The sequence below is a fragment of the Sander vitreus genome, chromosome 6 (assembly GCF_031162955.1).
Source record: "Sander vitreus isolate 19-12246 chromosome 6, sanVit1, whole genome shotgun sequence".
In the NCBI taxonomy this organism is placed as follows: domain Eukaryota; kingdom Metazoa; phylum Chordata; class Actinopteri; order Perciformes; family Percidae; genus Sander; species Sander vitreus.
In genome coordinates, this window is record NC_135860.1 from 16,111,148 (window position 1) to 16,123,975 (window position 12,828).

The 12,828-nt window shown below is 42.0% G+C and overlaps 2 protein-coding genes across 2 annotated transcripts; both read right to left on the reverse strand.

The window, feature by feature from the left end:
- Window positions 1-5: 5 nt before the first annotated feature.
- Window positions 6-9,748, reverse strand: LOC144519717 (kinesin-like protein KIFC3). The gene is made up of 20 exons (XM_078253075.1): window positions 9,349-9,748; window positions 9,052-9,174; window positions 8,712-8,808; window positions 8,393-8,550; window positions 8,018-8,270; window positions 5,750-5,922; window positions 5,544-5,609; window positions 5,085-5,222; window positions 4,796-4,993; window positions 4,470-4,643; window positions 3,791-3,938; window positions 3,491-3,621; window positions 3,270-3,381; window positions 3,013-3,194; window positions 2,833-2,937; window positions 2,614-2,744; window positions 2,363-2,483; window positions 2,137-2,266; window positions 1,576-1,805; window positions 6-1,442 (listed from the first exon to the last, which is right to left on the reverse strand). Exons 2-20 carry the CDS (start codon window positions 9,151-9,153, stop codon window positions 1,317-1,319), a joined length of 2,775 nt encoding a protein of 924 aa, XP_078109201.1. The 5' UTR covers window positions 9,154-9,174; window positions 9,349-9,748; the 3' UTR covers window positions 6-1,316.
- Window positions 9,749-9,890: 142 nt separating this feature from the next.
- LOC144519718 (transmembrane protein 276-like) lies at window positions 9,891-12,795 on the reverse strand. The gene is made up of 2 exons (XM_078253076.1): window positions 12,478-12,795; window positions 9,891-11,931 (listed from the first exon to the last, which is right to left on the reverse strand). Exons 1-2 carry the CDS (start codon window positions 12,565-12,567, stop codon window positions 11,392-11,394), a joined length of 630 nt encoding a protein of 209 aa, XP_078109202.1. The 5' UTR covers window positions 12,568-12,795; the 3' UTR covers window positions 9,891-11,391.
- Between the last annotated feature and the right edge of the window lie 33 nt (window positions 12,796-12,828).

Sequence of the window (12,828 nt, forward strand, 5' to 3'; positions counted from 1 at the left end):
GCCTGATTTATATTCATGAATTTTGCCTTTATTTGAAAGAAGGGGTGTGCGATTTGGATAAAATCCTCTTATCATAGAATATGTAATATAGCATGATATAGATATATATTGTAAAATAGTACAGTATGGAAAGAAATACTTGATTGCCAAACTGGCAAAAATGGCCTCATACATCCAGAGACGTTCAAGGGATAGCTGTTGCTGTTACGTGTCACGCCTAATTATTTTTTAATTGTTTTGCCGCGGAGCATCCAATAAGAGACACACTTTTTAAATACATCACATTTATTCAGAACATCTGAAAATTCACTCTCTAGTCATAATCAAGTGACCCCTATGTACTCATGATAGTTACTGCAACATTAATGACTTGCTACTTTTGAATCAATGTAGCTTTGATCCAATGGGTGATAAATAGAGGAAAAATGATGAACCGATAACAATATGCTGTTTTTGGTATGACATACTAGTGACTGCAAGCACCTAAATACCTGTTCTGAACTTAAATGCTCCTATTATTTCACAATAAAGTGCATCTTCTGTCCACATATGCCCAGACTGTCTCCTCCTTAATAAGGAGAGTATTGCACAGTTCATTATATAACCACTCTTAATACAAGGCCACCTGCTTTCATCAACCGCTTTCCTCCGTTCTCAGAAGGCGAAAAGAGAAACGAAAAAAAGCTTTTCTGGAAAAAAAAGAAGAAATTCACAAAAACTACACTAATATGTGACTTAAGTGTTGAAATGATTTATAGCCATACCTTTACAACAAAACAGCTTCTCCTACACACTACAATCTTCCAAAATATACAACATTGGAGATGAAGCTCACAAACTACAGACATTTATAACAAGATGATTAATACTGCAAAAACGGAAGTGTTGATATTGTTGCTCTGGAAGCTGGTTGAACCTGTTTAAACGTGATGCTCTAAATACTGTGATGATCAGCGAGAAAAGCTGATAAGATAAATCCTGGATTTTGGTATTTAATAAAAGGAAACTGAGCTATTGTAGTCAGAGGTTATTCTGGCATTTAGAGTGGAAGAATAAATACTCCTGCATGCAGATTAGCTAATGGTAATGGGTTATCACTTGTCAGAATGGCAAAGAGGAGGCCTCGATACCTAACCTCAATCAAAGGTTGGTGTTCGGGTGCCACACAGACCTCCACAGATTTAGCCCTTGAGCAGGATTGCTGTTCATCTTGTTGATACTGTTGCGTGTTGGTTGGGTGGGTGATAATCTAAAGACTGATGCATTCATGGCTTCCTGGTGATCACTGGGAACAGGAAGTGGCTGATTCAAGGCTGTCAGTCGTACTGTCCTCCACCAGATTCAATCTTCCTGGCTGCAGGACCCAGTTCCACCTTGCAAACCCTCTGGGCAAACTTCAGTGAGCACAATGTCTCTCCCACATTACTCTCCAGAGCAGATACCTTTGGTAGAAACAGTTGAAACAAAACAAGGCTCATAACAAGCAACAACAACAGCTTAAAATGTAATTTACTGCAAATATATCATACTTCTAAGGCTGGAAGTCTGGAGAAGAATTTGGAGCATTAATCTCACCTGCACCACCATGACAGTCTTGCTGCCTTTGCCCAGGGAGTCTTGTAATAAGTATGTAAGGCGGGAGTTCCTGAAAGGGATATGAGTCTGCCGAGCTCTCAGTGCCTGAATTACATCTCCCAGTGACAGCAGGGAGCGGTTGATATTCTGGGCCTCTTTCAGCCTCTCTCCCTCTGCACCAGACTTCCATACCCTCTCCGAGCCAGCCAGGTCCACCAGGTTCAACTTGCCTGAGGAAAGAAAAGTGAATTCAGAGTAAAGGTGAAACGATGAAGACAGTGATCTCTGGACCCACATGTGTCTGACTGAATCCTGATCAGAAGCCTCTCTTTTGTGCTTTGTCTCTTTAGTCTCTTTCACATCTTTTCTACTGCTCAAAGAATGCAGATATTCACAATGTCAGTATTGTTTTTGATCCAGCATTACGTAGTAGCTAGACTGCATTCAGATTTAATAAAACAGAAGGATTCAACGATGATTGCCAACATTTATAGCAAATATTAATAAGGAGCCTTTCAAACACTTTTCCCTGTAGGAGGAGAAATGCATGGGTGACTTTACCGGTGGTTTTGGACCCGGTGGCGAGGTCAGTGCCCTGAACGGTGATGCAGAGCAGAGCATGGGAGCGGGAGCTGTGCTGGTTCATCTGAGTGCCGAAGGTGATCCTGTTCCTTCGGGCTGTGGCTAAAATCTTAACAAAAGAAGCATAAATGTAATGATTTAGTCTTAGAGTGAATGGCAATTCAGTATCCTATCAGAACACATTGTTTAAAACACACTGTGTCACCTTCTTGATGTGCTGAAAGCTCTTAACTTCGATAACCCTGAGGCCCGGCACGTGCAACTGTCCTGTTCCGTCCGGGTTGATCTTAATATCCAGTTTCTCTCCATCCTTACTCAGCAGGTCCCTGAGAAACAAAATATAACGCAAAGATTAAACAAGTAGCTAGTAGTAGATCTAATATATTAAACTTTTTTTTATATGATATCCTTTAATAGACTAAAAGGATATCCAAAGAGAAGTGCAGCATATTGTACCTTAGCACCTCGTTGTAGATCTCCACAGAGCTGACGGTGACCGTGTAAGACCACATGTCCTTCCTCTCCTCGATCTCACTGAAGAGATGCTTCAGGGCTCGCTGGTTGATGCCTGGGTTCTCCACACTGCCCTGAAAATCAAATGATACTTAGCCTGCAGCCTACATTATGGACAATCACTTTTTTACTCCAATAATGCTGTAAAACTAGAAAGTATACCTCCATTGTGTAGGTTTTTCCAGAGCCAGTCTGTCCATATGCAAATATGCAGACATGGTAGCCATCGATGCTGGATGTCACAAGAGGCTCAATCTCCTGAAAGACCTGAAGAAAACCAAACAAAGGGTTAGAGTTCTTGTTACGATTATATTTCCAGCATATGCTTTTTCATGTCCATACCTCTTCCTGTGTGGCCTGAGGCTGGAAGACCTTGTCCAGTTCGAAGATGCGACCCTTCCCTTTGTTCAGCACATTGAGCGAGGACTCGTTGTTGGGGTCCGTGGTCACCACCACAGACTGGCCCTCCTCATGCTGGTCCTCCATCAGCACAGGCTTCACACGACACAGTACGCGAATGTTGCCTTAAAACCAGAGGGCCCAGTTAATGACACAGTTTTTATTTTCTGCAATCGATTTTTTACGTCTTCTCTACATACCTTTAAGTTCCACCAGCTGCTCGTGGTACTTCCTGCGCAGTGCGACCTCCTTCCTATATTTCTCCAAGAGATCTTTATTGGCTTCAGACATCTCACTGATCGCTGCTGAAATCTGAAAAAGACAAAATACAGCAAAAACATTCTTTACTAGGCTTGTCGATTTGGTCAGATTTATCACTCGCCTAAATACAGGGGACTAAGTCATGAGGTGATGAACGTACCTGTTTTTTTGCTTCACTGATAGCTGAGCCGTAAAAGTCTGAGAAGTTTCGAACCTGGCTCCTCAGACTGGTGTAGTCTGTTTTCATGGAGCGTAAAGTCGGAGGGAGTGCAGTCAGACGCTTCTGCAAGCCTGACAAAAATAAAAACCCATGTTAAATAGAGGTTTATCTCAATAAGTATATTTAAAGGAATATTTTGGCATTTTGGGAAATAAGCATATTTCCCAAAATGTTGAACCATCTCTTTAAATACATTTCTTCTTCTCTTTTTGGGGGGATTGATTATTTGGTGTGACTCACTGAAAAACTGGTCCTGCAGGTTCTGAAAGTGCTCGGCTGAGCAGGTGGCTGCAGCCTTCACAGCCTCCTCCTTCCTCTCCTCCAAGTGGCCAATCTCTTTCAGCAGCTCCTCTCTCAGTTTACTGATTTCTCGTTCATACGCTGCAATCTGTCAAAAGTTGAGCACAGCAATCTGTCAGCTCAACTTGCCCAATCTGTGCAGACTCAGCTCTGTCATGAGTTCATCTGTCAATGATATTGATCCAGGTTGTGGAAACTTCCTCCTTCTTCCTTTAATTTTCTCTCTCTGGTTATCTGTTCTCTAAACAGCGGGTGCTTTATTTACCCCTCTGAACTTCGTCTTATTTTTCTTAAATCAGAGTTGATGGCATCAGGAGGACTATCTGGGATTTGTTGCCAGTTTCCTTGCCTCCTAGTGGCCAACAGTAATAATATGTGTACTGATGGATAGGTAGCATTATTATGGAGCATTATTCTCAAAGGCCCACCTTACAATTCATGTCCAGCTTGTTGCTGCCTGGAACATGTTCAAAAATGGGTGTTTACTAAAACATAGGATTCACCCAAATATAACTTGTTTTATACTGCATGTTTAATCAGTGTATGACTCTGTATGCATACTTCAAAGGAGATGTGAGAGATAAAAATTCACAACAATTCTATGGCCTCTGTGTGTTACCTTGTGCTGCAGATTACAGCTGTATTCATCGGATTTCCTGATGTGTTCCTCCAGCTGTTTGCAGCGCTCATTCTGATTGGACAGCTTATCGGACAGCAGTTCATTCCTCTGTCTGGCTTTGGTCAGCTGCTTTAATGTGGCTGGTGATTCCACCTCCACAGTCTGGGTGACATACTGAGAGAGAGAGAAAAAACGTCTGAGTAGGGTCTCTACTAAAAAATAAGGAGGCAATGTGTATTTTGTTGCAATTTTGTTCAATATTCCCTTTTTATAATAAACATTGTTGTGTTTCTAGTTAACAAATCTCACTCTCAGGTAAGATTTACCTTCACCACTGGCTCCTTGCCTCTCTCTCTGTCCAACTCCAGCTGGAGCTCCCTCACTCGGTCCTCTCGTTTCCTTAGCTCCTCTCCTCTTCTCCACTCGCTTTGTTCGCTCTGTCGCTCCAGTTGTGACAGCTGCTCAGCACGCTGCTGTAGGGACATCTCCAGCTGCTGCACTCTGCTGCGCAGGTTTTCATTCTCCTAGCAGAGCACATACAACAACGTTGTTGCAGTTACTAATGGCTGCCTTGGTAGCAGGTCAGTGAGCTCTCAGCTGTGCTGTGCGTCTCACCTTGATGAGCATGGTGCTGGACTGGGAGGGGATGGTTGACAGCTGCTGCAGGAGGCCTTGGGTAACGCTCAGGTTCTGCTTCAGACTCTCGTTCTCTGCTGACAGACATAGAACCCGCTTCTCTGAGTCTGTGGCCCCCTGAGGAAATGAAACATGAGGTTCCGCATAACAATGAGAGATGCATCAAACCAGAATTTCTTTACATATATATATATATATATATATATATATATATATATATATATATATATATATATATATATATATATCCTTGTAGATGAGTGTTTTTTCATCATGGATTTATAATTAAGGTTCACAAGGCATGCTGACTGTTGTGTGGTATTTTTACATCATGGCATTTCATTCAGTGCATGTGGGCAGCTGTGGGCAGCTTTGATGATTAAGTGGAAAGTGAAAAAGACTTGACAAATGATTAAATCAATAGTTCCCAGTGCTTACAGTGGCTGTTCTCAGTCTTGACAGCTCCTCCTCGCGCTCCTCTATGCAACTCTTGAGCTCATCAATCTGTGTGTAGATTTTTGCATATAGACATGTTTATAGCACAATGTGAAAATGAGCATTCTTTCATAAATGGAAATAGAATTTGACTAAACTACAATGACTAAACTAAAATTTGACTAAACTACAATGCAGCTGCAACCTACCTGCTGTTGAAAGGCCTGTATACGAGAGTGTCTGTCCTTTTCCTTCTGCTCCAGCTGTGAGTGCAGCAGACGGAGTTCTCCTCTCAGCTTACTCCTCTCGCCCTGCAGACCGTACAGAGACTCAACCAGACGGTGAACCCCAGCTTGTGTCCCTGCATCACTGCTGGACTCACCTGGGGGACATAAATAAGCAAAACTATAATCAGCCTCTGCATCATCATCATCATCATTAGCCTGAGTACTGACAGCATAACAAACAGCAAAAATAACCTGAATCATTTTCTGTCATCTTTGGACCCATATTCATATTAGGCCACCCAAAAACCTTTGAACTTCCTATGACCTGTTTTCTATAAGTTTTCAGTTATGACTTATTTCTACAGTACGCTTGAAAGCTTGCGCGTGTGTAATATTAATAAACATTAAGTACGCACTTAAAGATCTTTTACATACCATGTAGTCACCGTGCATTGCAGTGAAGTTAACATTATCATTTCCACTCTCAAATCTCCGGGGAAACTTCGCAGACCTATAAAGGATTACTGCAGCTTCTCACATGCAGCCTGTAGTGATAAGGAGGATTTATACGATGCAACAACCTGCTAAAACTCCTCCATTGTTCATCAGGAACCTGAGCAGCATGGCCAACAGCTTTTTAATCCCCTTCTTCCTCCTCAATGGTTTAACAGGCACTGTCACCTCAAATTTTCATTGCAGGGCCGTATGCTAATTATATCAACACGCCATGTCAGGTTTGTTGTGTCACAAAGGTGCAGGGAGAGGTGGTGATGCCAGGAAAGAAAGAAAAAAACATGGAGGAGAGGCTACAGCTGTGCATCAGGGGTGTTAGAATAAACATGCTTGCAAGAAACATGAGAAGTCTGCAGAGGCACTGAGATAGCTTTGTACATTTTAAAACAGAAGCTTGAAATAATGCACAAAAAAATATTTTCTCCAACTGAAAAACAAATTGAGATTCTGTGCTACATTCTTGATGAATGACCACTGAATGGAGCACCAGCCATTCATTGAAATGAAATACAGAATAAAAGATCGCAACACAGCCAAAATGCACCAGTGGTGGAAAATACTGCACATCCAAGAGGCATCACTCCTCCACTTAGGCCTGCACGTTGCATTACAATAAACAAACAAACCAAACAGCCTTGTAACACTTGGGACATGGACTCTGGGCTATTTTTAGTCCAAGTACACGTGGCACCTTGCATGTGCCAGACCTTGTAAGTGCATTCACAGGGAATATAACAGCACTCTCAGCCATGTTTTATTCATGAAAGAGAGCCACAGAGTCACCATCCAAGTACCAAACACCGTCGCCACAGAATCATGTATCTTTGTCCTGCAACTAATGAGAGTCAGTGTGCATGAGGTCCTCTGCTTGGACATGCTTACACACTGAGATTTGTAAACTCAGTCTGGTTATCACACTCGTTATCATTCAATTACATGTTTCTCTGAGGCTGTATCAGTCAGCCTCAGGACAGGAATCTGATTCGTCTACAGCTTCATGCACCTGTTAACATGCTGTACATATGCACAGAAAAGTGACAGTGCAGTTGGTACGGCTACTCTTCTGCTCCGAGAACCATCTGGTCAAATCTGAAACATAGCAGATACCCACATCTAAAGCTTTGAGGTCAATGGCAGTGTACACCCACATAAATCTAATCAGTCTGCTCCTCTGCTGATGACTGTATTGTTCTATAAAAAAAGTGTACAGTGTGTTCCCTGGTTGAAAATCTAGGATGAACAAACAGTGGAAATTCACATCATAGGACCCTGAAGTGAACTACGTAGGACACTGTCTTAAAAATGAATGACTTCCTCTCAAATCCTGCTCACATTTTTTATACAGTAATGGAAAATGACTGGATTTCCACAACTACAGATGAGAGCACAAAACACTCATCTATATTATTTAACCCAGTGGATGTACAACTATTATGACGAGTGAAGTGAAGTGAAATTTGCTTTTTTTTTTATTCATTGTCCTCCTAATCCATCTTCCTCCATCCATCAGATGATCTCATCCAACCTGAAGTCTCATATTGATTTAAGTAGGCAGTGCCATTTTCTGCTTTTCTTTTCACACCAACCAATCTACTTCTGTGTGTGGTTATTGAAACAGCCACTTGACCTCTACTTCTCTGTTTTTCATCACCCATACACCCACCGCATGGAAATGTAAACCCATCCCTGATCCACCTTAATTTCACCCTCCCCCCATCCCTTTTTTTCCTCCCTCACCCTCGCTCATTGGACTGGGAGTCTGTTGCTGGCTGATGGTCTCCTCCAGGCTGCTGATGATGCTGCTCTTGTCCCTGAGGCGTTGGCGGTAGGACGCTCGCAGAGCCTTCATCTGGCGGCGGTGCTGAACGCGGTGCCTTTTCAGTTGCACCCGGTACTGGTCGGCCTGCTGCTGCAGCTGCTGGAAGTGAGAGTACTGCTCCAGAAAACTCAGCAAGTGGGACATCACTGCCACCAGGGGAGACTCTGTCAACTGGGCAGTACAGAAGCACATATACAAACACAGTTTAACACCGCAGAAGCTCCTATTTGGGGAACTTCTCATTTATGTATCACATGAGCAGTTTAGTCAAGGCGATGACACAGTTTTGCTACCTTTCCTGTTGTATCCAGCTGAACCTGTGAGGCCCTCCTCTTTTCGGCCTCCTGCTTAAAGGACAGAAAAGCAGCCAGAGGAGTGCATGCTGGGATGTCTGGGCCATTGTCCTCGCCTTCATCACTCAGAGACATTTCATCACTGTCACTGCTACTGCCTGGATGACAACAAATTACATAAACATTAAAGAGTACAGGAATGTATGTACTAAATAATCAATTAGTAGAAACTATCCATATCATAAATGTTGTATCATTCTTCCATATCATATGACTGCCTTTATGTTGGACTATAAATACAAGCTATTTCAGCACTCACTGGATTCACCAAGCCGAGCACAAGCCTTTTTACCCATTTTGGAGGTGTGGCTATTTCTCCTCCGGCTCCCTGTTTCCATGGAAACAGGTCCTGGTTCCTGAGCACAGCGACATACATTAGGGTCAGATGGTAATACACAGACAAAATATTTACACATTGCATACATAAAAATGCACACAAAAGGCAGAACAATGACACCTCCAATTTCTACATCCTTTATGATGGAGCCTTTTTGTACTGGTAGTCAGGTGGTAGATGACGCATGCATGTTCCCCACAAAAAAAAAAAAAAAAATCCTGTCAGAGGAACCCGAGGCTGGGCATGATGTTGCTAGACATACGTCTGAGGAAGATCCACGCGCCCCCTCCAAAGCTTCATCCTCCTCTTCCTTCTTAAAGACAGTGTAGAAGATGTAGACTAACAGGGAGTAGAAGGCGTACATCCCTATGCTGTCCAAGAGTCCCTGTAAATGACAGATTAACTCACATATATATCAATCATGCAGCAGAAAAGCAGACATTTCTTACCCTGGTATTACTGTAACACTCAAGTCTTGTCAATAATAATAGGATGCATTAATGTAAAAACTGGTCTCGATACATCAGGACTTCTCCAGAAATGTTTATCTTTTTTTTACCTTCTCACAAATCTTTTCCTCTTTGATGATGGCAATCTGACATCCCAGTCATTTGTATTCCCCTTTCACACTCCATTTGTGTTGTCAATGACAAATCTTCCCATGCAGCCCTTGTTCTCAGAGCTGCAACAGCATCCCAGCGCTGTGTGCAGCTCCTGTGTGACTCCCTCTCTGCCGTTCTCTCCCCTCCCCTTTCTCCTCCTCTCCACTTTGCTCCATCTACAGGCTGCATCTGCAGCAAACATGCTCAGTGCAGTTTCCTGATCCGCTGCAGTGGTGAAGTGACAGATTCGGTATGGGGACTGATTGAGCCAGGGAGGGTTGATGGGTTGATGCTGAGACCAGCGGCAAGAGGCAGACATGTAGATGAGCTATGTCAGGTTCCAGGTGCTCATAAAAATCAGAAACTGCAGCATAATGCACTTATTGCAAATATAGAGATGTTTGCATGGACATGGTACAACAGTTGGACACTTGAACATGAGCCAAGAGATCTTTGAAATGCAATGTGGAATTACATATCTGGAGTGTTTTTTTGATAAACATTTACGTAATTTATTCAAGTTATGTTAACTTAATCTTCCTTTAGTATATATTCATATTTTTGTTACAAAAAGCAATTAAATAAAAGAATACATAGAAGTAAAACATGACATTTTTTAAAATACTTGCAAAAACAAGACATGAACTCAATGATGAATCATTACGGAAAAAAGCACAGGCAGCACAATTATCATGATCATTCTGGCACCGCAAATATCACATATGTGCACATAATTATTGAATACAGTACCTTGTAAATGTCCCTGTCCACCTGTACCCTGAGATCTGACAAAGTCATTGTCTCACAGACAGGAACACAGCCACGATGCTTGTTAATTTACTGCAGTAAAACTGCTGACGCAGCTGCTCACAACTCTGAAATCCTGAGAGAGAATCTGCAGTGTCCACTACACATCTTCGTAAGGAATATTATCTTGCAAGGACAACACTGTGGACAAAGAGTTCAACTGATGATGTCATTTCTGTTAACATCACAGCCATTAAAAACCAAGGAAGTAATAATAAAGAAGTGCAATGTTAAGTAACAAATGGGCATGATGAGGTAGGAGCAGGCCCAAGAGCTTAGACCACTGCAGATATTTAAATGGTGATACTGCTGAAGCTGCAGAACAAATAGGACCCAGACACTAAAGCAGCTGGATGTTTTTTGGAATTTACAACAGTAAAACTGTTTGAAAGATGTGTGGATGGTGTCAATGGCCGGTGATTAGAGTACAGCCTGCTAGACATTCTTTGAAATGATCACATAGCAAATTAAAACGCCCACATGCTGGCTACATCATAAATTCAAATTGAACAGCATAATAGATGTCAGCAGGGCACTCTAATATGTCTGAAAGGTTCATTGCTGCATCACAGTGATGCATAATGCCACCATGGGCTATCAGTTGTAAACTGTGATCACGTATTCTCATGCAAATGAGTTTTTTCAGTGGTATCCATGTCTTGTCTAACCCTGTGCTTTTATTTAAACTAAGTTCATATGAAGTTCAGCCAAGGTCTATGCTAAGCAGATACTGTAAATTACAATAAAGTAGATTACCTTGGTACTACCTGGGAAATGCTAGCTTCAGTTTGACTTTCCATTACCATGCAGACAATTTGACTTTGGTTTTTCATTTTTCCATATATCTCAGCCCTAATTGTTTTGCTCAATAATAACTGCTTGTATTCTGTCCTTAAAACATCCATATGGAAAAAGCATATTATTCTTAAGTTGATGTGGCCTCTAATTTAGGAATTCGTGCTGCAAACATTTTTATTTTCATTTTTGATTAATCTATTGATTATTTTTTAGATTCATCAATTCATCATTTCATCTACAAGACATACAAAAAAATTTCCCAGCTCCAAAGGCTGCTTGTCTGAACAGTCTTAAACCCAAGGACATTTCATTTATAATGACGCAACAAAGAAAAATGCAGAAAATCCTCACATTAGAGCAGATGGAAGCAGATGTTTGCCATTTTTGCTCAATGATTAATAATTGCTTTGACCTTGGTCAGTCACATACAACAGAAACTTGCTGAGGGCCTGTGTGGAGGCCCAACAGCCAACAGACATGGAGCCCTTTAAAAGCCACTTGGTGAGTCCCTCAGTTGCAGCTGGAGAAAAGAGTGGAGCAAAAGTGTTTGTTCCAACCCTCTGAGCCACAAGTAGCGGGAGGCTGAGGGCCACACCGCCAAAAGCCCCTAAAGCATTACTGGCAAACAGACACACCGTCAGGCAGCAGGACAGGGAAGACAGGCCCAGGCAGCGTGTCATCAGTGTGACAGCATCTGCTGAGAGCCAGTCACACACTCCCAGCAGCAGACAGGAGCCACACAGGAGAATGTTTGCCGTGTTGTGGTCTTCACTGAGCCACAGGAAGTCGAAGGTGACCAGCGCTGGGGCCAGAACCTCGCCAGCCCACTCTGCTTCTCTCTGGATAGAGGTGAGGTACGAGCAGGAGGGATGTGAGATGCAAAGTGCTGCAGAGAGTCCAAGCAGGAAGAGGCCTACTGAAGGAGCCCTGTGATCCTGCAGAGAGAGGTACATGCAGAGGCAGTAGCAGAATTACAAAGTGAGAAATGTTACACATGGATTTATTGATTACCTATTTTCTAACTAAAAGAACCAGAGATCCCAGTCCAAGGTTGTCCAGAATACATGTAATAACCGTGTATTACAAATAAATGACAATTTAGCCGAAAAACACTCAACAGATAAAAAGTAGCAATTAACTTACCAATTGTTTTTCTTGCGTAGTAGTAGAAAATAGTGAAAAATGCCCATCACAATTTTGCAGAGCCCAAAGTGACATATTGAAATTGCTTGTTCTGCCCAAACAACGGTCCAATAACCAAAGATAAACATTTAAGACAATAAAAGGTAGACCATCCTCACGTTTGGAATGTTTGCTTGAAAAATTACTTAAAATAGTAACGTTAGGCTACTTGGTTATCATAGTTGATTACTCAGTAGATCGATATAATTTCCTATAATCGACTTATGGTTTCAGCCCTAAAAGCTTAAGCTAATAAATTGTAAATTATCTACATTGGCACTACACTGAATGACACCTACCTTAAACAATCTGTAAGAAGAGTACAATGCTGTGGCAGAGAGAATGATGTTGGAACAAGATGTTATCCACTCTGTTACACAGGACGCCATTGATCCGAGGACAAGTGACACTTCTGTAAACAACCACGATGTTGGCAACTTGACCGTTACTAAAGGCAACACAGAAAGTTATTTCTAATTAACGTGTCTGAAGTTGCATGTATCTGAATGCCGGATAATATTTTATTAAGTCAGTTAAACACAGAGCACAATGACCAAACTACACAGGAACACACGCTTGTTTCATGGATGTATTGGTGTATTTTGGTTTTGACACGTGATAAGTCCCGGATATGGACAGTGCGCAGGCCG

Bases quoted from the DNA above. Each gene is read 5' to 3' on its own strand.
- LOC144519717 (XM_078253075.1), bottom strand. From the start codon at position 9,153: ATGTACGCCTTCTACTCCCTGTTAGTCTACATCTTCTACACTGTCTTT. The intron at 5,923-8,017 runs GTGAGGGAGGAA...TATGTCCCCCAG, and splicing joins TCCCAGTCCAATGAGCGAGG to GTGAGTCCAGCAGTGATGCA. The intron at 5,610-5,749 runs GTAGGTTGCAGC...ATCTACACACAG, and splicing joins TACAGGCCTTTCAACAGCAG to ATTGATGAGCTCAAGAGTTG.
- LOC144519718 (XM_078253076.1), bottom strand. From the start codon at position 12,567: ATGGCGTCCTGTGTAACAGAGTGGATAACATCTTGTTCCAACATCATT. The intron at 11,932-12,477 runs GTAGGTGTCATT...CTCTCTCTGCAG, and splicing joins CTTCTTACAGATTGTTTAAG to GATCACAGGGCTCCTTCAGT.